Source organism: Rousettus aegyptiacus, unplaced genomic scaffold (genome assembly GCF_014176215.1).
Source record: "Rousettus aegyptiacus isolate mRouAeg1 unplaced genomic scaffold, mRouAeg1.p scaffold_m13_p_11, whole genome shotgun sequence".
NCBI lineage: Eukaryota > Metazoa > Chordata > Mammalia > Chiroptera > Pteropodidae > Rousettus > Rousettus aegyptiacus.
The window spans coordinates 29,012,900-29,036,902 of NW_023416286.1; the positions used below are offsets into that span (position 1 = coordinate 29,012,900).

A 24,003-nucleotide genomic window follows, 5' to 3' on the forward strand; every position below is an offset into this window, starting at 1 on the left:
ATCTCAAAAGATACTAACAAACCTTTTTTTTTTTTCTTTCTATCCCTCCCAAACACATCTAATCTTTCCCCTTTGGGCTGTAAATGAAATGCAGAAGTCAAGGGACATTTCCATTCTGAGATATAGTACCACTTAACTATACCTTTATGAAATCATGGCAACTTTGCAAGCTTTTTTTTTGGACAATCATAAAGCACTGGCATTGTTTCATACCCCAATGGCCTTTTAATAAATGTTTTTAATATAGAAAATATCAAGTTAAATTGAGTAGTTCACGTAAGATGAAAAACCTGACATCAGATCATTACTATATCTCCAGCTACATAAAAATGAATCCAAATGTTGGGTCTGGATAAGAGATCACCAGGAATTCCTTTGTGATATACAGCATTTCTTTGAAAGAAGCATGGAAAATCCTTATTTTCAAAGATCATGTCTAGCATGACTGTAATTAATCACAACGTCTCTTTGATTTTGGGAGAGGGGTAGTTATTTTCTCTGTGGACTGCTTGAAAAATTAGGGCATAAAGACGTTAAAACAATGTTCTATGTTTAAAGACATAAAGCACAGTCGGATTATATTCACGTATCCAGAATGTTTTGGAGGGTAGTGAGGAAGCGCTGGCTCATTACCCAGTATAGTCGGTGACAATATCTCAACTCCCCGGTGTCCCTGTCAGAACATCAACTGGCTGCAGACTGTTTCGTGTCTCTCTGCACATCAGCAAGTGCTAACTGCACTGTACAATCCCACTCTAGGTTGTGCTACTCGGATTAAAATGAGAAACAGGATCTCATACAGACATGGCTGGCATAATACGGTTTAAATATGCTATCGTATTTCTGTATGCCTTTAAATACACGTTTGGCTTTCAAATTTTGAGAATTTCTTTTTTAAAATAATTCACTTTTTTTCTTTTGAGCATCTGAGTTCTGACAAGTTTAGAAGATGAGTTTTATTATTAGAATGCCATACAATTTTTTCGTAACTGGTTAAAGGCTGGTTCCGAAGACCAACACTGACAAAGATTAGAAATGTGTACTAAATATTATAAGAGAGACCAGCAACCATTATGCAAGTCTTTAAAAAAAAAGAAGTTGCTAGTGTTTTATATAATTTTTCCTTTTCTAATCTTTGTCTTTTTCTTTTGCACTTAAACTACTCTATCAAGTGTTGTATCTATTATACCTGTGCAATCTCATATGTAGTGTTAGGTTTGTTTATGGCGGGCAAACATTTGCAACGATGTGCTATTCTATTCACATAGCCCCTGTCTTCGGAAGATCTAGATGCAGTGAAATAAGTAACCCCATATTACAAGGTTGGCTTTGCCTTCTTCTTTAATTCATTAAATAAATATTTGAGTGTCCACCCTGTGTCAGGCACATAGCTAAGTTAATAACTTAAAAATGAAAAGAATTTTCTGCTAGGAAATAATGAACAGTAAGGGACGAGACGTCCTCTGTTTCAGGAAAGGGTGGCCTTTTGGCGGATTCAGATGCTGGGCTGGCCTCGGTCCTTCTTCTGTTCTCCTCTCTGTCCTATTCTGGAAGACTCCGGGTCCAGTCCTAAAACCAGATTTTCCTATCATCACTTTCTCCCTAGAATTTCTCTCTCAGAATCCACAGAGGAATGAAATTAGTAGTCAGAGCTGGCACATCCAATCTTATCTTGAAAGTAAGAAACCCTCTCTTGTGATCTTGGCATTGTCTCTATGAGAGCAATCACACATATCAGCTGGAAATCTCCTTTCAGTGTGACTGCACAGGCCATTTTAAATAGTATATTTTCTGAAGTATCTTGCTGAGGCATTGTGGTTTTGCTATTTAGAAGGATACTAACACCATGACTGTGTGTGCACTAGTCTCTTCCTCCCTAAAGTGAGGTATTTTCTTCGTTTAGAATCAGACAGAGAACCAGGCACTTAAGATTGGATTTCCTCTCTTTTTCTCTACACTTTCTAATTTCTTTTTATGTCTAGAAATGCAGTGTTACAAAAAAAAAAAAAAAAGAAAGAAAGAAAAGAAAAAAAAAACCCGATACATACAGCTTATCTCAAAGAACCGTGGGCAACATAATTCACCTACTCTTTCCTCTTCTGCACAGACATTTTCCTAACCATTGAGCTAAACAGCTTTCACTTCCACCTGCTCTGGGGGTATAAATGCCCATCGTCTGTGTACATGGTTGAGAGTCTCTGGGTTAGCGTTAGGGAACACAATCATGATGTTTGTTTTCAAAGTATTTCACATTGTCTCATGTGATTTTGTAACAATGGTGGAAAGCAGAGCAGAGTTCATTTTATTTATCCCTAATACAGCTCTATATATCAAGTCTATGTCGTAATGTTAAGAGCATATCTAGATAATGTGCTATTATTAGATCGTAATATAGATATTATGATATAGATAAGGAAAATGAAGTTTATAGCTGTTATGATTTTCCCAGAAGGTTTATTATTAGTAAAAAGTGGAACCCATAGTTTTTAAATTCTAGTTCAGGGCTGTGTCTTTGTGGTGCAGAAAGAGGAGCACATATGTGAGCAGTATCTTTGTGTCTTTCGATGAAGTGAGTCCTGCGCCTGAGATTCTGTGTGCATGTGCATATGTGTACATGTATATTATGCCTCCCTTATGGATAGTTGAATAAGATAAAGCCTGTGAACTAGCTTCTAGTTTACAATGGCCCAAGGGAGCAGAGGTCCTGGGAAGAAGTAGTAAGTGGTAGTGGCAGACAGGAATTAAGACAGCTACTGGGTCCTAAGGTCAGTAGAAGAAAAGGCAACAGCTGGAGTTTACTGTGGCAACCGCCCAAGACTCCAGGGAACTGGCCCAGAACAAGTTTGAGCTTGTTTGCTTGCCCATCATTTTACCTTCAACTCTAGTCCTGTTCTTCCCTCTTGTGTTCTATTACTATTTTTTTCCTCGCTTCTCTCACTGAGCTGACCCGCCTCCAGCCTCCCTTGCTGCTGCTGCTAGACCTCCTGATTCCGCGGGGCCTGAAGCCAGGGCATCCTGGCTCCCACAGTCTGGGATATGGGTGAGGTGGGAGTAAATGGCGCTGGTTTCAGAAGATCATGTATTTATAGCTCCAAACACCTGCCTTGCAGTTGAAGTAGAATCAGAATATAACCCGTAAATTGGATACAGTATGTATTTGATTCACTGATTCTTTTTTTACTTCATTTCTCTTTCTTGGAAATAGTCAGAAACAGTATGTAGTAGCTGTTTCTTACCATGAAGGACTGTCAAGGTAAATAATGTTGGCCTGTTATAGTAATAATTTAACCACTTTTGATGTAGAAAACAATGACATTAATTATACGTTTTTCATGTTTTGTTTTTTTCTTTAATGGCAAGGGAAGTAATTTTAGGAATAGTTATCTATGATTATCTGATAAGCTAAAATCTGTTTACTAACAGAAAGAATGAATCAGGTTCCGTTTATAGTGAAGGTAGTTTTCTTGTCACCTGTGTTTTGGTACTTAATCTATGTTGTCTTTACCAAATAGGTGTCATAAATCACAGCTTGCTTCCTAGATATATTTGGCTCACAGTGTGAGAAGGAGAAAAAAACACCTAATGAGGCAATGCAGAGAACATTTTGCAAAGATTAAGTACACTAGCATAATCAGAAATATTACGGTTCTCCTAAAATAATATAAATCAATAGTGAGGAGGCAGCAGTTAAGTTCTGATGTAGATACTCTTTACTGTGCCCAAACCGTACTTTAAAAATATTAAGAATACAAAGAAAGAATCCACCTTTCAATGGCCAGTTCATCTCTTTCAATACATATTCATGATTTGGAAAACTTTCAATATTTAAGCCAATTCTCATTTGTCTCCACCCCTCTTGAGTGGGTAAAGGAAAAGTATAAGATTATTAAGACAATATTAGTAAAATAAGAATCAACTGACATGCAGGCTATTTGAGATTCGCTACATGCAATCTCCTAATTTCTCAGGGAAGTATTATTTTTAATCGTAGATATATTGAGAAAAACCTTTTCTCAAATAGTTGGCTCTCATTAAGAATGATCTTATGGCTTGATGGTTGGATATGACACTGTAACGTACGGCACTACACTGACCATGGCATTGGACAGATGAGGGGGAGGTAGGAGATGAGTCCCAAGCTGGTCAGAGACAGTCGGCTACACAGCACAGAGGATGGCAGCTGTCACCTGCTCTCTGACACTTACTTACCCTGAGCTTTCGACCAAAGACGTTGACTTTTCCTTGAGCTTGTTCTTTTCGGAATCTCCATTCCACCAAATTTTGACCATTTTCGCCAGGAAGAGTCATGTTTCTTTTGGCAACTGTTGGATTAGCTGTGCCTGCCAGAATGTGTGGCTCTGTTTGGTAGTGTGAATCGAGACCACTGGCATAGATAATTCTCAGAGAGCCATCGTAACCAATCTGGTAGCTGTTTCTTAACTGATCTGAAGAACGAGAAGCAGAAGACATGAACTATAGATATGGATTAAATAGTCGGTTATGCTGTTAGAAGTGATACAGATTTCTAAAACGTTGGCTCTATGATAAACAGCGCCTAATGATGTCCTCTTAGAAAACAACAAAAGAACTTTGATCTCTGGCATTTCATGCTGGAACAGCTTTGGCTGAAGGAAAACTTGGGGGGAATTTAAAGTCCTTTTCCATCTTAGTTGATTCCTTTTTCTCATTTGCCTAATGAAATACATGAGGGCTCAACCTCCATGGAATGTGCAGTAAGTGTTCTGCAAAGTGCCAAGAGCGTGCCCTTTTGGAGGCTGGTGTGTCACCTCCAATGTCTTGGGAGGCCCCCTCTTCCCCTATCCTTGCATCCTTTATCAAAGAACTTTGAAAAGATTTAATATCTGTACCGCTTATACCAAAAATACAAGGTGATATTCCCTGAAATGGACTTTAAAAAAAGGGAGTCATTTTATATTTGGTACAAAACACTTTCCTATTGTAGGCTACACTTCAGTTTGAAAATTTTGCATAACATAGCACCATTTGGGAGAATAAATGAATTCAAGCATATTAATTTTAGAAATTGTAGAGATTACCTGACAGAACTGGTAAAAAAGTGAGTTAAAGAAGTTTAACTCGGTTTTGGCAATTATTCTTAGAACTACGACCTCACAATTGCAACTGTCATTATAAACAGACTTTTTCAAGTTTACATTAAAAAAGGAAGTGGCAGGAGGTTTCTTCATAGAGAAATTGGATATAGAATGAAGAAGCTCAAAGGCCAGATATTACATTAAGGGGTACTTGGGATTGGGATAAAATTTCCAGTGACCACAAAATTTCCAGAATCCACATCATCTAGAAATTCAGATACTGGAACACATGGATATAGATAGTACTCTGTTTCATGGTAGTAAAGATACATGCTTGGGAAAGCTGTGGAAGATACTCGAAAGGGTCTGATGATGCACGTGAAGGGTTGGAGTTAAGTTGTTTTATTAAATGGGAGTGGGAAAAGACACTATTTCCAGGATAACATATTGTTTTATATATTATGTAATTTTATAATTAATTTTATATATAACTAAATAAACATTACATTTGGACATTAGACAATTTCATCAATATCTCTAGAATTATTATTTTAACTTTCCCTCTTCTGGTTCATTTTAGGAAATGGGGGTTGCCACATTGTATTTGGGTACCAGTGGTATTTAGAAATTATTAGTTTAAAATTATGTTTCGTGTCTACCTTGAACCATGGTGTAGAAAGAATCGATGGAGGACAAATTTGAAGTGATGCTAACATCTTCTTCTCGGCTGGATGACTCAATGTCCACTGTGATAGCTTTGTCCATGTCGCCATGAAGGTTTGTGACCACTCCAGTTGGAAATGTAACATTTGTCAGACGACCTTCGCTGTCATAGCTAAATAAAAAGGCATTAACTTGGTGTTAAATAGGAAACTGTAGGTCCTTCTTATAAATATAACATGCAGCAATATTAGCTGCACAAATTTGCAAGAATATTTGTCTTTGTGTAAGAGCTTTGCAGAATGAGGACTTCAAACATGCTTTGAAGTAATCAAAAGCCTGTTTAACATAGAAAAACCTCACCGGTGAGAGCAAGAGTAAACAGAATAGCTCTCCATCTCAGCATATTATTCTTTGAAGTGTGACCAAAATCCTCCTGCACATCTAATTTGCTGTTTCAAAGGGAACATATTTGCTGGTATTAAATTCCTTAGTATTCCTCCATATTTTCCACAAAGTAGATTTAATTCACCGTTATATCAGTTTTTAAAGTTTTGCTAATGTATGCTATCTATGGCAGTGCAATATGAATATATATACAACTATGTAAAACAGGTATACATGCATGTATGTATTTGCATATGTAAACATATTCTTTTAGTATCTTGAGGCATCTTCAACCAATTAATAAAATAAAGTCTTTTAAAGACTTTCTTATTTCTCAGGTATGCACATACTTTATAATGGTAAATTGGAACTTAAATGTTGGTAGGTGTGGTGATAATCTATCTTGTCCATACAGATATTATAGCAATGGGTGATATTTTGAATGGTCATTCATTATGTTTACTGAAATGAGATGTAATATTTCCTGTCACTTAAAGATTATTTACTTTTGATTACACACTTACTTTTTTTAGCATATAAGCATGAGGAACTTATAACTTACATGTTAAGATCTATTTTAAAAAGCTGCCCTATAATTATAAATATGCATTATAGATACAACATATTACTAATTAATTTTTAAATGAGTTTTCTGTTTTTGGTAGCACCAGAGAAAATTTAAAAAATGACAATGTGGCTTGAAGAAAAAAAATTCAAATACCAGATGAAAAACCAGGGATTTCCTTGGGACGATATACTTAAGGTTGGATTTCAGATCAATACTAAGGCTGCTTCATTAATAAAAAATCTAAGTGAAACGGAGACAAGAACCATGTCCTACCTCAAATAAGCCCAGATGCAGAACTAGTAGAGAAAGAATCTAATAGTGAAATACTTGTTACCAGAGGGGGAAAAAGTGGAGAAGATCATAATAATAGGTATAAATATGGGGTGACGAGGGAATAAGGGGACGAAGAAAGCACTTAAATGATATTTTGTAATAAAAGGAGAGAGGGCTTTTAGAGCATAAAAAATTAGCTTTGAAAAATATGGTTAATAATTAGGAGAAGATCCTGGGTAATAAAAGTAGAGAAGATTCAGCAAGGGCAGTGCCATAGTAGAGAAAGAAAAGGAAGGAAGGAAGGAAGGAAGGAAGGAAGGAAGGAAGGAAGGAAGGAAGGAAGGAAGGAAGAGACAGTGATGTCTGTTCAAGCACAGTGATTGGTTGATCCCATTAATTCACTGGGAACAATATCAGTCAGATCATGGGTTTGACTGACTTGTTCTGACAATTTGCTATGCTGCTTAGCCAGCGGCAGGAATGGGCACTCAGGAGAGAGAAGCGCGTGATGGAGAAATGAAGAGAAAGAAAATCTGCCATTAAGTGTAATCATTGTTTGGACCCACAAAAGGTAGAGCTGAAATAGAAAAGCAGACTCTGTCCCCTGCCCACCAGCCCAAATGCCCCTAGCAGATTAAAGCATCAATGAAAGAAGGTCATGGTTTATTGCTATTGTTGCTATTGTTGCTTTTTTGAAGAAATTATTGCTCCTGAAGAAACAAACATGACTAGGTCAATTTATACAATTATTTGACAAAACCAGCCTGAAGTTAAAACCTTAACCTGGACCCAGTTTTTGCATTGCCTACGTTTCTCATACTATGATATGAAAATTATGTTATTGTGTTTTTAAGACGTTAACACCCTTTTGAATGCTCCTAAATAAAAGATAGTTCAGTATGGCATTATCCCCACCTCCCCATTTTACAGATGGAAAAATGAAAACAGGATGTGGTTAAGTGACTTGGTCAGGCTCTGACTGCATCTCATGACTGGGCCATAATTGGATCTTTCAAGCACCGGACCCCAGGCCCATTAGCCTTTGTGTAAATCACAGTACTTGATTTGAAGCGAAGGGCTACAGCTTTATACAGATGATGCCACCTGCCAGCACTTTGCCGATTCCTTCTTGTCGCTGTCACTCACCTGCCCTTTTTCAACCCTTTTGCTGGTTTACGTTTTCAATCTAAAGTGGGAATGTCCCCTTTCTCCTGTTGAAAGCATTTCTCCAACCTTTGCCTCTGCTCTTTCATTGGCTTTACCACACATGCCATGTCCTGCTGGGCAGGCATTTTGAATCACAGGATGCCAAGCACACTGAGATAGAGCGCAGGATGCTGCACATTCAGACTCTAACCTATTAGCCTTTGGTTCTCTGGGAAAGAAAAATACCAGTAACCTTTGTAGGTTGTGCAATTAGGATGACATAGGTTACGCTGGGATCTTAGTGGCCCAGCTTCACAGTTGAGCCCTGGAAGTTCTGAATTTTGCCTTCGGAGAAGTGAATCCAAGTTAAGGCACTAATGGGGCTGAAGTGCTTGCACGAGGCAGGCCAGGAAAGCTGGTGTAAGAGCCCTCGGAGCTTCTCCTACCCAGTCACCTAACAGCTTCTAAGCTCAATGGGCCAGTTCCAGTGGGAAAGGATTGTGAATATGAAGAGCATAAGGCGTCCGGTTGGGGAAAGAAGTCATACGTATGAAAAGTTAACTGTTGAAAGCGAATGCCATGTGAGTGGTACTGATCCCCCAGCGTCTGGAGTGCAGGAAGGGGTGTTGTCATGCTGCAGTAGCGAAGGAGGGGCCGTATCAAGGTGGGGACCCAAGCAGAGCCTTGAAATTGACGCGGGCTTTGGGCAGAGAGGGCCCGGGACAGCACTGCAGCCGGGAAAGGAGCAAGGGTGAGGGTGTGGAGGAGCCGGGATGGAAGGGCAGCACGGCCAGGGAGCAGAGGAGCCTGGCTGGAGTGGGAGGCCACGCAGGGTCCACCATGTAGGGGAGGGAGGCCTCAGGCGAGATCCGTCACCGGGGACTGGAGAGCTAAAGAACAGTGTCGCAGGGGAAAAGTGAAGATTTAATCAGGCCAATATGATGGCCGCGTCAAAGAAGCCCGGGGAAGGGTAACAGCGCAAGCAGCGAGTGTTCCCCAGGTGTGCGCATTTTACGAACCAGGGGAAAAACAAGTCAAGAACCAACATAGGGTTTTTAAATAAAAAACGATCACCCACCATCTCCATCATTTCATAAAGGAAGGTCATGTAAACGTATCGAAGATAGAAAGGACCTAACTTTAGGATGAGAGACAGTTCTTTAAAAGGAATAAGCAAAGCTTTAGGAGAAAATTGTCCACGTCGTTATTTATTTATTTTTCATTTCCGTGTGGATCAGTGAAAACTTTTTTTTTTTTTTAACACATATTAGCACCTATGTCAAGAGAAAATGAAAACTAGAAAAGAGATGTTAAAAATACCAGAGGACTCTGGGTAAGGGAGTGAGAGATGGTAAATAGACAGGGATGACTTTCGGGTACTTGCAGAAACACCAGGTGAATCATTCTTTACCGGAACAAAATTAGAAATGCAACACACCAGCAAATGTCCAACTGTCCTCTGACATGCTGGGGCCCTAGGTACTAAAAGAGGCCTTCCCACCAAACACATGCCTCTGGACATATTCTCTGATAATGAGCAATTTTGTGGCTTTACTTAACATCGCTTGGCCTTGGTGGTGAACTAGCCCTGCCTAGGTTGTATATCTGAGATGCAGTTTTCTTTCATTAGCTTTTTGAATTTACAGTGAGATAGGCTCTAGGGAATCTGAACAGAACATCAACTTCATCATCTCCATTCCACTCGTCTGGCCTTAGCCTCCGAGCTTCAAATTCATAACGCAGCACATTCTTTCTGCTTCCGATTAACCCCTCTTCACAAAGGACTCTTGCTGGAAAAGACAAACTCCCTCAGGCTCTTAATGACCTTCTGCTCTTTCACTGATGGGATGCCCTTATTTGATGTTTATCTATTTGTTCGTCTTTAATTTTGATTGCGTTTTTTTGCCTAGACTTGCTGTTTTAGCCTTTGTGGTACATTTTAAAATCTCTTTTCAAGTTTCCTAAGCAGTGGGATTATCGACAAAGGCCCCAGAGATCAGAGCTTCAGCCATTTTTAGTTGAAAAAGCTGCATTTGTCCTGACATGAAAATTTCCCTCTCTCCTCCTCACAGACAAGAAGTTCCCAACTCTTTAATTTTCCTTCATAATGTCTCTTGGAGATTTATCTCCCCATTCCCACAGCTGCCCTAGATTTAAAACTGGTCTTTTTGCCTCTTCCCATATTCACTGATACCAAGTTAATCTTCTGAAACACCACTATGATAATACTTCTCTGCTTAAACATCTTTAGTGACTCCTCAACTGAGAGAAGATTGACTGACTTAGACTGTTACCAACACACGTCAATAGACTATTGATATTGCAAATTTATTCAAGTGGAAACAGTGTGCAGTTCTTGAAAATTTCCTTTACAGTTCAACAGGATTATCCATTGTCTTCAGTGCTTCCCCGTAAGATCGCTTCTTTGATCAAAGGTTATGTTTTTAAAATCATCTTCTGCCTTTGAAAACAATCTGTGTAAATCTGAGCAGGGCTTTAGAGAAGCAAGTAAACCAGAGATGAGACTAAATTATAACTCTGGAGAGGTGGCGTATGCGCTTTGCCCCTGCAACCTGACATTGAACTGGCCTGTCTGAAAGATGAGACATTTACGTACTTACTCGTATGATGTTGGCAGTGCCCCTCTGCCAAACCTTTTCTCTCTTCCCTTAGGAAGAGTGAATGAGAGCCAGCTAATTGTATGTTATCACTGTCTGGTTTCTCCAGTCAAACTCAGCTTGTTTGAGAAGGCGAGGCAGCAGCAGATGTTGGTTTGGGTACACTCTGGAGGCCTCCGGATAAGATAATGATCAAATTTAGTCATGATTGGCCCTTCTGTGTCTTCCCCAGGGCCATCCCAGAATAAGCTTACTTTGAAAGAAGCTTAGCGGGGGCACATCCTGTCTGCTTTCAGACTTGAGTCACAGGAAGGACTCCCATGCAAGACTCACCTAACCTGTCTTCCCCCACTGTGCCCCTTACACAGAGAGAGACTCTTTTCTCCAATCTATTAAGAGTTCAAATTTCCTTTCACAGTTTAACAGCCAGCAGTCCCCCCTCCCCCAAAATCCCCCCTCAATCTTGCCATCTGTTTGGTAATGCTTTTTTTCCCCACAATGCTAATGTGTAACAGCTTCTTATCTGTCATTGTGGTAAAGAGGAACACAATTACTAACCCTATCATAACAAAAACGTATGCATCAATCACTCGATCCTCACTCCTGATGAAGGACTCTCACCAACAGCAAAACCAGAACAGAACCTGATTTTAACTTTTCATGGTGGACTGGCTTAGAATCCTAAGTGCAATAATGTGATTTGGAATACTAATATCAAAAGAATTTACATTTAGGTATTCTAGGAGTGAATCTGAGATTTATATATCTTAACAATGATCTCATAGACAAATCATAATTTCTTTGAATTCAGCAGTAATGCTCTCAGTAGAACCTACTAAAATATCAGGTTCTGGATAGAACATGCAAAATGCTTCCATCATTAAGGTAAGTACAGCAATCACCCAACTCCTAAATCATGAATTCATCTGGTACTCAGCTGACTGCTATTTATGTATTAACAAAAATGAAAGGAAAAATGCAAATAAGAAAGACAAAAGAAAGAAGGATTTTACATGATTTTTGTCTCAAGTGCTAAGAGGACCCCGATGAGAAAGGGTGAGAATTGCATGTGGGGGGAGATGGGAGAGGCAGCTAACACCTACTTCAGTTTCTCTGTGGCTGTTGTATTTTATCCAGAGGTCTTGCTGATGGGCAAATTCTGACCAGTGCTTTGCTCCATAAAACCAGAAAGGGCAGTAGTCCACCGTCAGGCCACTATTGTCTTGTTTTCAGACACCTCCGATAACATGAGTTCAGGAGCACAGACAAGGACATATCCTCCCTCACCTCCGGTCCAGCCCTTTTTTTTGAACATCAAGCCTAGTGATAGATGGTCACAGACATGCCATATTTTTCAATGACCGAATTCAAGAAAAGTGACCCAGTGCCTCTTTCTGTACATGGTCATTACCACATCAGGGAGATCTGACAAAGCAATAATGCCCAGCTCTGAAATTCATAGGCCTCGAGATAAAGGCAACTACGTCAGGACATTCCTTTGGAGTTTGAAAGATTCTGGGTTAGCCATCATTATGAGAAGAATCATATAGGTCATTAAAACAAAACAAAACAAAACAAAACAACTGTTTCTTGACCGAGGAAGGTTGACATGAGCAGGGCTCATCTTAGTTGTTTAGATAACAAGTCTTATGCAGGTCTTGAAATACAGACTTGCTAGACAGCTGATGTCAAGGGAAATTTTTGCTCCAAAGAATCTGTAAAACAGAACTGTGCATGCCCTTATCCTCCTGGATTTATTCCGCAGGGCCCTGAAGTGCTCAGAGACAAACTTGTCCCTCTCTTTTACCTTCCTCTTTGTATTCTGGCCCTTCTTCCACCACACACGGACTCCCCACCCAGGAAACGGCTGTGCAGTGACTGAGGACAAGGAGGGATCTGGCAGACTTAATGGTAAGTTGGAAAGGTGGTTTTTTTTTTTTTTTTTTTTTTTTTAAGTAGAAAGTCCATTTGAAAAGAGAAATCAAACTTATTATAAATTGCTATTATAGTACCAGCATAATAGAAAAGATATTAGATTTGATAGAAATGCAATATGCCTTTCGATTTTAGCAAGGGAAATTCGGTAATGTGTTAAATGATGCTTCTTTTGAAATAAGCCTTGACAGGGATCTATGAAAAGTTGAAAAGAAATGTCAGAATCACAGATTTTTTAGAGTAAGAAGGGAGTTTTAATTATTAAGAAGTCTTTCATTTTACAAGGAGGGAACGAAATTTTAAAGAGGTGCTGTGACTTGCCCAAAGTCACACGATTAGTAGTAAGTGACAAAATCAGAACTGGAAACTAAGTTTCTAAGTCCAGTGCCTTTTCCAGTCATCCTATGCTGCCTCTCAGAAAAGAGACCAGGTCAGGAACATAAAGAAAGTGGCACCAAGGAACTAATGAAATGTCAATAATCTGGAAAACTGAGGTGAATATGAAAGAATTGAAAGTAAAAACTACAGCAGTATTGGAGAGAACGCAGAATCTAAGGTGAAATAATATTTAGACTAAGATGTTCTATTCACAAGCTTTATGAGAGAAAATGAATATCAAGCCAAGTGTGAGGAGCAAGGGAAAGCAGAGGACTAGTCAAACTTGGGTAGTTAAGGAGCAAAAGGGAGTAAAGAAAGGGGGTAAATGCAGAAAATGATGTAATACACAAGGGGAGGCAGGGATTTAAAGGTTTCAAAAAGTTAGGGACACAGTACCTAGTAGCAGAAGGTGCACCCTCAAGTGTTAACATAGGTACCGTCTTAAGCCACAGGAAACTCCAGTCTGTAGATGCATACATGCACATTCTCCAGATCTCATAACTAGATCTTCCACCTTCCTTTTCAGTGTGATTTCTTTCATATTTGTGACTTCAGCTCTTTCCATGGCTCTGAAATCCACATCTCTAGAATTGGCTTCTACTAAGTGCTAAGCAGCCATCGAGACCTCAAAGTCATAGTTTCTAAATCTGAACTCATCATTCGTCTACCATCCTGCTGCTTGCCTGTATTTCTCTTGACTACTAAGTCCCTAAGTAAGGAGATCCTCTTTCTCCCTCCCCTCTTGCAGTCACCAAGTTACATTTCATTTCCTAATGATTAACCTACCGCCTTTTCTGTAATTTCAGTGCCCATCCCTGGTCCCGTCCTTCATTTCTTAACTAGATTTACTGTCTCTTGACTCCCCCTGCCCTTTTTTTAGCCGCCTACTTTTCTACCTCAAATCCATCCTTGGATTGTCACCAGACAGATGTGTTGCATTCCTGGCAGAGCCCTGTGTACCCACATGGAAGACACACCAGACAGGTCGATACAACCCTACCTGATCGGAAGGGTGACCCTCCTCTCCGGTCTTGCCTTCCCACTCCCCCCCCCCCGCCCCCCACACACATTCTACGCTCGGAGCTGCAGGCTCTCTCTCAAACCTGCCGTGCTGTGCCGCCTGCAGAAACACTCTACCTCTGCTTGCCGACCTTTATTCATGCCTTTCAAGAACAAGCTTAAAATTTTACCCCCTTGGGAAGGTTTCTCGCCTCATTCCTGTCTCCAGGCCCCAACCCCATTTAGGACGCTCCTCTATACCTTCAATGCACATCTAACGACTCTCTTTGCACTTACTATTAGAATTATTTACTTCTGTCTCCCCCAGCGGACCCTGAGCTCCTGGAAACAAAGGAATGTGTCTTTTAGCTCTGCATTCTCCAGCCTCTAACACCAGTACCTGACACAGAACAATTTCTTATTGAATGAATAAGTGTATGGGTGAATAAATGAATGCCAGGGCATTGGTGGATAAATGCAAAATGCTCGATGACCAAAGGGCATGGACAAAATTCTCAGCTTATCAATACTTATGAGGTTTAAAATAATTTAACAATTTGCCAATCAGTGTGCTTTTGCAATGTCACACTTAAAGACTCTCACTTGCTCTAAAGATTTTCATTTTCTTTAAGACAGCATAACTGCTTTTGGAAAAAGTGCCTGGACCAGTGCCAAATGGGATTAACCGTGTCTGTGGGTATACCCTTGTGTTAAGGAGAATGATGTATACTTTAAAAATTAAGTTAAAAAAACAGAATTCTTAAATTAATAAGGTTTCAATGAACTCATCTTTAATTGAATATGCACATACAGATATGTACATGAAGATAAACTATAGAGTACGGCATTTCTCACTAGTTCTGGCTTATAAATAACCATGGCATAAACTCATTTCTTTAGGTCTTAAAGGTTTTAGGTTTAGTCATCCTGACTACTTCTTTGTTTATGTAGGAACTGTCTCATGCATTTAGACACTTAGCCATTTGTCCCTTCAGATTATAACATTCTTGCAACCTTTCTTTTGTTACTATAACTCTGATCCAGCTTAAAAACATCATCTATGAGTAAAGAACTTTCTTCTAATTTCAGGGATGGCTTATGTTTGCCTTTATTAGAACTCAGTTCCTTCCTTCTCTTTCCAGAGTTCAAAACAGAATAAGGTCTTCCTTCTAGATGATTCATGACATGTATTCATTAAATACTTAAATTAATTATTCCTTTAGATATACTACAAGTTTTTTTCGGCCTTGGCTTTTTACACCTTTTTTCCTTAAAAGGCTCAGAGATGAAAAAAAAATATTAATTTATATAGACTTAAATTCTTAAGATAGATTTAAAGGGAATAAAATTTAGTTTTTAGCCAGAGTTACAGAGTGGTTATTTCTTTACATCACCATTTCTCAGCAGTTCTGAGATCTCACTTTAAGAATCACATATTTATCAAACGTTGGGATGACGTGAGGTCTAGAGAGTCTGTGTGAAGTATGTGAGTGTGTGTTTATGAGATGTGGTAGTGGTGATGGGTGGGAGGGATGAGAAGAGAGATGGGTGATGTGAAAAGTGGGGCTGGTGTCCCCAGTCTTATCGCCTTCATAGATGGCCTCCCTGAAACCTGGGAGAGAGTTCAGAAAAGGACAGTGTCCACATTAGCTTTGCACATGCAGTCTCCAGACCTGAAACCATTCTAGAATCTTGGAATACAGGCTTTTCTGGGAGGCTTGAAGAGTTAGGGTAGCGAGGTTCGAGGGCTGCTGAAGTTGCTTTTATTTTATTATGATGGAATGAGCCAGAGACGCCGAGTCTCTAGAAAATTGCCAACTGTTCATCTTTGGTTCTGTGATTGTGAAAAATAAAATAAAAAGTTCCCTTTCATTGGTTGTCAACGTGTAAATTTCTTGCCCTGTTATTAAACAATCCTTTAAAATGGCAGGTATATATAATTCAGTCTTAGAGTATATCATTTGATAATGACTGTGTAAGGGAAGCTGCTGATAGACACAGCTATGAGGCTATCAGATCATCCATCTAATTTAGACAGTTACGTAATTAGTTTAAACAGGGAATTCGACACTTGGAAGCTGCATTTACTTATTCTTGCACCATTATGGAGCAATTGAGCACATCCAGCACATCAATTTTCTAAACGGAACACACAGAAAGAGTTAATGTAGTCCTGTAACTATCGCTACCCTGTAAATTCTACTAAGAATATCTCAGAAATTTTATGCTTTATTATGCACTGAGATATACAGAGAAAATCTGATGAATCTGTTTTTAATTCTTCTGGGATTTTTTTGAATGATCTAAATAACATACGATTTCCCCATTTCCCTTTCTGCTTTGAAACCTGGACAGAACTAATTATTTCTCAAAACTAGACTGCAGAAGGAAATTGGACTAAATCAAGTATTAATAAAAGTATTATCTCAGTCATGTTCAGGTTGATGTTCGAAATGCACAGCACCCATTTTAATCCGTTGCTTACACGTTTTTTACTGATGTCTCAGGAATACACATTATGGTTAAAAATTTAAAGCAAAATTATTAAACAATTAAACAAAACAGCAAAAATGGAAATCGACCATCGCATTTTCCCATGATTTTGACTAATCCACTGATAAAATCTCTTATGAATCATTCTTAATGTCCCCAATGTTTCTCTCCATGAAGACAGCAGGAAAAAGCAAAAAGGGAAAAGGAGGAGAGCCAAGCACCATTTTTAGATAAGTATTTATAAAATGGGCTGTTTCATCTTTAATGCAATTTTTGTTTCAACGTTTGAGGTTTTTTTTGGGTTGGATGTCAGATGCCTAACAAACGAAAGGGTTTTCTCTCAGTTTTGCCCTGTGGAAGATGCCTCTAAAATTTTGCTAACATCAGTAGCTATTATAGTAACACACATACAAGGAGAACATAACATGGCACCGATGTCAGGCTATTTGGACATGACTCGGTGTCAGCGAGAATGGATACGTCCTTTCTAATTTGGAATAACCGTCACTGAGTTTTCTGTGCACTGCTTGGCATTTGCGGCACAGGCATCCCTCTCACTGCGTCTGCTTCCTCCTCTGAAGTTCTTTCTTTGATGCTCTCAGAGCGTCAGAACCGGTGTCGGCGAGACTCGTGGGTTTGCCATGGATACAGAGTTAAGTTCATTATAAAGAAATGGTTCAGAAGCTCATTCTGAAATTGCTAAGCTCGAATGAGGGACAATAAAGCACCCAAATGAGAAGCCGGAGACCCATATATACCTACATAAATGCGTTAAAGCTGCAACTCATTTATTTGCTCTGTAAATCTGAATATAGCTCACAAAAGATCACAGAGTCAGCTCCGCATATAGAAAAGCTCCACATAGTCAAAGTCCCAAGATAGGAAAACCGTCACCAGCCTGGTGGTGTGCACGTACATATCAGCGAGAACTCATGGCTTTTTTTTCATGTTGTCTTCTGTAACCAGACGGAAGAGCCTCTACTATGTCTAAATGGTTTGTATTTTATGGGGTAAGCAAGCAGAGAACTGTGAAATGTCATTTACGATTAAATAATTTATTCTATTGCCCAATTCAATACACTGGATTAGCTTTTGGGTGCATTCAAGTGTAAGAAGTGTGGTTTGACTTTGGCTATGAACTGTTTAAATAATAAATTTTTAGCAAGTGAGATATTTTTGGTTGCCCTGGAATTACTCTAGCCAAGGAATTATAATGTATGATAATTGTTTCTAAATGGTATGAAGAGAAGCATGGAACAGTTCTTAAAACTAAGTGAAGGGAGTAACTAGGCTTATCACAATGTCTTCACACAAGGAGACCCCATTAGCTAGCTGACGTCCTATCTACTGCCCAGCAAGTCAGTGAAGAGGTGGTCTCAGACAAGATGGCTTATTCAATCAGTAATAAATATTCAGTTCATGAGACTTATTTACCTCAGAGATTTCAAAGCGCAGTTATAAACCATCTGATACCCACTGTAGTTTTCCCATCACGCCAGCAAGTAGCATGCTTAAGAATATTGGCCACTTCTCTAACGAATCGCAATGCAGACATGTAATTACCAGCACGTGAAGAGAAGAAACTGTTGCCAAGAAAATAAAATAAAGGTCTGTGTGCTTTAAAAACTATCGGTGTGCCCTAAAAAGTCACCCTTGCCTATTTTGTTACTGATGATATGCTCAGGCCAGGTATCAGGTTTTCTTTTCCTAGAATCACCCTTTCTGACACCAGGCACAGCAATATATTCTAACTGCATATGCACAGAAAATGTTTTCTGTCTTTACTCCTTAACTCCTTAACACTAACTTTTCAGAAGAAAGTGCTATCAATATGAAGTCATATTTTCACTAATTACGGTGATAATAAGACCAACTGAGAAAGTCCTTATTTTACAAAGAAAAAAAAAGTGGGTAAACATGTAATATTGGGCAAATCTATTTTATTTTATTTATTTTTTTAATTAGCTTTAAACAATTGTTATATTTAGCATTAACACTGATAATATTTATATGTTGCTATATATCAAGCTAAAAACATTTTTGTGTCATTTAAAAAATTATTTTATTACTAGTTTCAGTACTTTGGTTAGATATTTATATAGTTTATAGGGTAAATCTATTTTTAAAAATCAACAACAAAAATGGAAGTGTTAGTATTTTCAGCATTAACTACTGGTACAGGGAGGTCTGAACTATCTCAGAAAGCCAGAGAGCATTTATATGGGGCCTCTTCCACAGAGCCTTGCCCAAGGCCTGCTATAGGTTTTAGCAGACCCTCCTCTATAAATAAATAGTCACCTGTCTACATCTTTGGTTTATTCCTCTAAGACATAGTTATGGAGAGAATTCCATATGCATTACAACATTCCAGGAACTGTGAGAGCCATAAAAATAATTAAATAGTTTGCATTTTATAAAATACTTTCACATTTTATTCTGTACTCACACCAGTACTGTGACAGGTTAACGGTAAATTAAAACTTATACTGAGAAAAAATGTAAAATTGAAATGTAAGTAATTCGAGCTAGTTCTCTTTTTAAATTTCTTTGGTAGAAGCTATAGCAACAATACTTTTATCAGCAGGCAAGTTTTACTGATTCCGGGTCTTTTCCCATCTGTTTCTATCCTGTAAAGCTTTAATCTGAAGGCTTTTTAAACACTAGACTAGTCAGAAAGCTGGACATGTACAAATGGTAATTGGGGCTAAAAAGTTTAATTTCTCTTTGCAAGGTATTTGTGCAGTAAGATGATTATAGAACAAGTATCAGCTCTAGGAACTGGTGTCATGCAAATCGTAGAAAACAGGAGTTTTTCAGTTGGGAATGGTTGTTTCTTTTCACAGTCTCCTTGTGGTTTTGGTAAAACTCTGACCCTTGTGAAAACTCTCAAATCCCTTCCTTATGAAATTATAAAGTGCCTTTTGAAGGTCTAAATTAGACATACGGTACTATAAAAATAGGAAGGAAACTATTACAAATATGTACTAGCACTCTGGGAGTCTGCCAGCTCACCAGTAACTAAAACACCAAGTTAAGTCTGGCAGGATTCTGAGTCTCCACAGCCTCTACTGGGACCTCACATCTACTCACAGGTCGAAGTCAGGATAAAACAAACAGAAACTATTGTCAAGGCTCTGATGAGTAGAGATAGGGGTGGAATTTATCCATTGACAATCTCAAACTTAAGCAGACAAAATGTGTCACAAGAGAACATGCTTTGGTGAAGCTGCCTGATAATGACACTCCCCACCCTTCTTTTGCCTGTGTTTTAGAGTTTCTCACTCTCAGAAGAGGGGGGCCCTTGCTCTTTTACAGCCAAATTATAAGAATGTGTGGAAAGAAAATAAATGGTCATTTGTCATTCTGACATGATGGTTTTGAATTAGGTTAAGTGCTCTAGTTTTTTCCTGTCTCATTGTGTAATATACTGTTTCGTAAAGTGCATAAATATTTCTTAGAAATCTTTTAGTCGTGTCTTTGCTATGGGCACCTAGAGGAAAGTTAACAGAAACGCTGCTTTCAAAAAGCAATATTTCTGTTAATTTTATTAGAAAAGTTATTTTTCAAGCACTGGTTTGTTAAAGCACTATATTCTTAAACACACACACATATGTATAATTATGAGATTTGTATTGTTAAAATATTTTAAAATGCTTTTTATAATAGTTCCCTTTACTGTAACTTATCTAAATATAATCTAATAGATATACTTTAAATATGATGTCGTGAGTTTGTATTAGTGAAAATATGACTGTGATATATTTAATTAAAAACTTTTATCCTTTAAAACAGTGCTTGCCCATTCATTATATCCACAAGATTGGCTTGCCAACTCAGCCTCTACTTTAAGGTGCCATGCTGCTTCTCGACTAAGCCCGAAGTTCTCTGAGGGTGTTTATTAGAGAAATGTGTCTTCAGTGCACCATATTTTTAAAAAAGGTAAAAATCCCAAATTTGTTTATATATTAACTCCACCAATGGAGTATATCCCTTTGTCTACTTTTCCAAACTTGAGGAAAAGTCACTTGCAGGTCATAGGTAAACCACTGTACCTGCTGCAAGAAGTTCATGTGTCAGTAGTAACCCACATGGTGAACTTGTGTGGTGTCAATTCCTGGGAACAAAAAAGGACGCGTTCTAAAATGGCCCACAGAGCAGAGCTTGGGTCCCAGACTGCACCGAAAACTTATTTCTCTATTTTTCCCCCTGCTTTCAACTAAATTGAAACCCTACCAATGCCACCATCATTTCCCGAAGATCTTATAATCAAGGCAGCTCTCCTGCCCGGTCGCATCTGATGGTAGCACTTTTTCTGTACTCTTTTTTTGCCTCTTTGGCAATCGAGCCTACTATCGCTTTGAAAATGGTGCAAAGGAAGTGCTTTCCATTAACTTCCAATTTATTCCTTTCCTATTGCGATCCTAAAACGAGCAAAAGGAATGTTAAGAACAGAATTTTAATGTAATTCAGTTGAAAGGTTTGTTTCTCTGACAAAATCATGCTGCTGGGTAACATTCATTTTATTAAAAGGAAATCTGTCAAAAAAAAGAATAGCAATTCAAGCTACCAGAGAACTAAGCTTTCTATACAAGATCCATTCCAGAAAAGTTGTACAAAAATATTTGTTTATTGGATCATTTTTTCTACTGACTTTTATTATAATTTTAGAGGTGTGCTTCTACAGAAAATACTTTTGCCTCAGCATATCATTATAAAAATCACACTAAGGAAGTCAATATTCATTTCAAGGACTATTTTGCATTTGTCAACATGCCATCTCTGTATATCTCATTCTCCCTTATGGTTTGTGCAGTGAAATTTTACATGTGCATTCTCTGCAAAGTACGTATACTATAAAATATACAATGGCTAATTTTCATTTCATTATGATGGACCTCAAAAAAATATGACTGTTCAAACAGCACATTGCCTGGGCCACTGCTCCATATTTAGTAGAATTCCCTGGCTGGATGAGCTTCACATTTTTTCAAATGCTTTCAGAGCGACCAGCAATTCCTGATTTGCATTAGTGGCAAGGCTCTTTTAAATGAAGCTTAGATTCTCCAGTAACAGATTATAAAAAGGTTAGCCCTTCTATTTAATAAGAATAACATTTGTATGGGCAGAGGATCTGAAGAGACATTTCTCCAAAGAGGATATGCAGACAACCAACAGGTATATGAAACGATGCTCAACATGACTAATCACCATGGAAATGCAAATTAAAACCATAAAGAGATGTCACTTCACACTTGTCAGAATGGCTATCACTAATACATCAACAAGTAAATGTTGGTGAGGATAGGAAGAAAAGGAAACCCTTGTGCACTGTTGTTACGATTGTAAATTGGTGTAGCTATTATGGAAAACAGTATGGAGGCTCTTCAAAAAATTAAAATTAGAACTACTATATAACTCAGCAATTCAACTTCTGGGTATCTGAAAAAAATCTAAAACATTAATTTGAAAAGATATATACACACTTATGTTCACTGCCGCTTTATTTATAATAGCCAAGATGTGGAAGCAACCTAAGTGTCCATCAAGAGACAAATGGATAAAGAAGATGCAGTACATATCTATAATGGAATATTACTCAGTCATAAAAAATAATGAAAGCTTGCCAGTTGTGACAACATGGATGAACCTAGAAGGTTTTATGCTAAGTGAGGTAAGTCAAACAGAGAAAGACAAATACTATATGATTTTGCTTACAGGAATCTATAAAACAAAATAATCAAACAAAACTCAGATACAGAGAACAAACTGATGGTTGCCAGATGAGGTGGAAATTTGGAGGATGAGTGAAAAGGTGAAAGAATTCAGAAATACAATGACAGTTATAAAAATAACAGGGAGGCAATTACAATAACATTGTAATAACTCCGTATGGTATCAGATGGGTACTAGACTTATGGGGGTGATCACTCTGTAAGTTATAGAAATGTCTAACCACTATGTTGTACACCTGAAATCAATATAATATTGAATGTCAACTGTAATTTAAAAAAAAAAAAGGAAAAAAGAAAAAAGAAAGTAACATTTGTTGTACTGATGTAATAATCAACCAGATTCATTGCAAATGTTTTTAAAATTCTTCTTCACTGACAGCTCTCAACAACACCAGCCTAATCACATGGGCAAATGCAAACCCCGAAGGACTCATGCCTAAAATCAAAGCTGTAGTGTGTTCTTGAAAGGTTTGCTGCTACTATATTAGGTCTATGTGAAGCAAAAATGTTCATCCTTAAGCGGAGGCAGATTTGCTATGATGCTAATGAAAGTTGAGCTTCAGGGCTTCTCGCTTACATGGGGCCCTTCCAAGGCCCTGCGGCTAATTTTGTCTTCTTTATCCGAAAAAAATGAGCCCAAATTATAGAAGCTCCAGGTCCCTCCAAACCTAGATCTTTTAAAGATTATATTATTATTTTAGATTATATTATTATATCGCGGTATTTTATAATCAAAGTAGAATTCTGATATACTTACTCAAAAAATGTTGTCCATCCAGTTTCATCGCTTTTAGTGGCTAAAAGGCCACTATTGCCATGGTAAGTAAACAAAACTAATTCTAGTCCTTGAGCAGTCATGCTTTTCAAACATCCGTTTGTTCCTATGGTCAACCATATCACTTGGTTATCTGGAGACACCACTCGAACTGGCATCCGATTCGGGTCCCGTCTGATTCTAAGGGTATTGCCATTGCTGTCAGTCACGGCAGTGATATCATTATCATTGCTGTAGCTAAAGTTGTACAGGTAGTCACCAGTGACTAAACTTACAGTATACTGGTGAGTGCCATTGATGTCAAAGATATAGAGTTCTTGATCCGTTGGGGAGGCAACTTCATAAAAGTTCATAGAATTAAGTAAAGGCTTATTCTTCGACACGGCCCGGATCCGAATGTTTCCGAGATCTGCAATATACAGGGTGCCATCTGGAGAAGCAGCGAGGGAAGACGGAGCACTAAGTTTGGCATCTTTGGCATAGCCATCGCCGCTCTGATAACAGTCGCAGTTGGCATCGTTTTTGCAGTCACACTCTGAAGGTATTCCAGCAACGAGGGAGATCTCCCCATCTGTTGTGACCTGCCTTATTCGGTTGATTTTCTTTTCATCCGTTTCTGTAATGTACAGGACCCCACTGTAGGACACAGCGATGGCAGTGGCTGACTCCAGTGTTGTCTGAACTGCGTGCTTCCCCACAGAATATTCCACTCCTGGAACCTGGCAGTGCATGGGCCGTCCAGCAGCGATGCGCACTTGACGGTTTTCAGTGATCTGTAAAACTACATTATTATCCAGGACATAAATGGAGTTATCCATTGGGTTAATGGCTAGGTCAGTGGGCCATTCCAGACGAACCTGATAAAGAAGAGATGGTCTGGTCAGTCAGTTACTGTACCGCAGTTAATTTACCAGAAGAGTAAACTAGACCATTTGGGGAAATTACCCTTAATTTGATAAACTGTTTTAAAATTGTTTTTTGAGTA

At 38.5% G+C, this 24,003-nt stretch overlaps 1 protein-coding gene across 11 annotated transcripts in view; it reads right to left on the minus strand.

Moving 5' to 3' along the window:
- TENM3 (teneurin transmembrane protein 3) overlaps nucleotides 1-24,003 on the minus strand; it is a 766,204-nt gene that overhangs the window by 15,837 nt on the left and 726,364 nt on the right. For all 11 annotated transcript variants that reach the window (XM_036228685.1, XM_036228689.1, XM_036228687.1 and 8 more), the window contains 3 exons: nucleotides 23,001-23,875; nucleotides 5,714-5,889; nucleotides 4,210-4,445 (listed from right to left, as the gene is read on the minus strand). In XM_036228685.1, coding sequence (XP_036084578.1) covers nucleotides 4,210-4,445; nucleotides 5,714-5,889; nucleotides 23,001-23,875 — 1,287 coding nt within the window. The remainder of the gene's footprint in view (nucleotides 1-4,209; nucleotides 4,446-5,713; nucleotides 5,890-23,000; nucleotides 23,876-24,003) is intronic.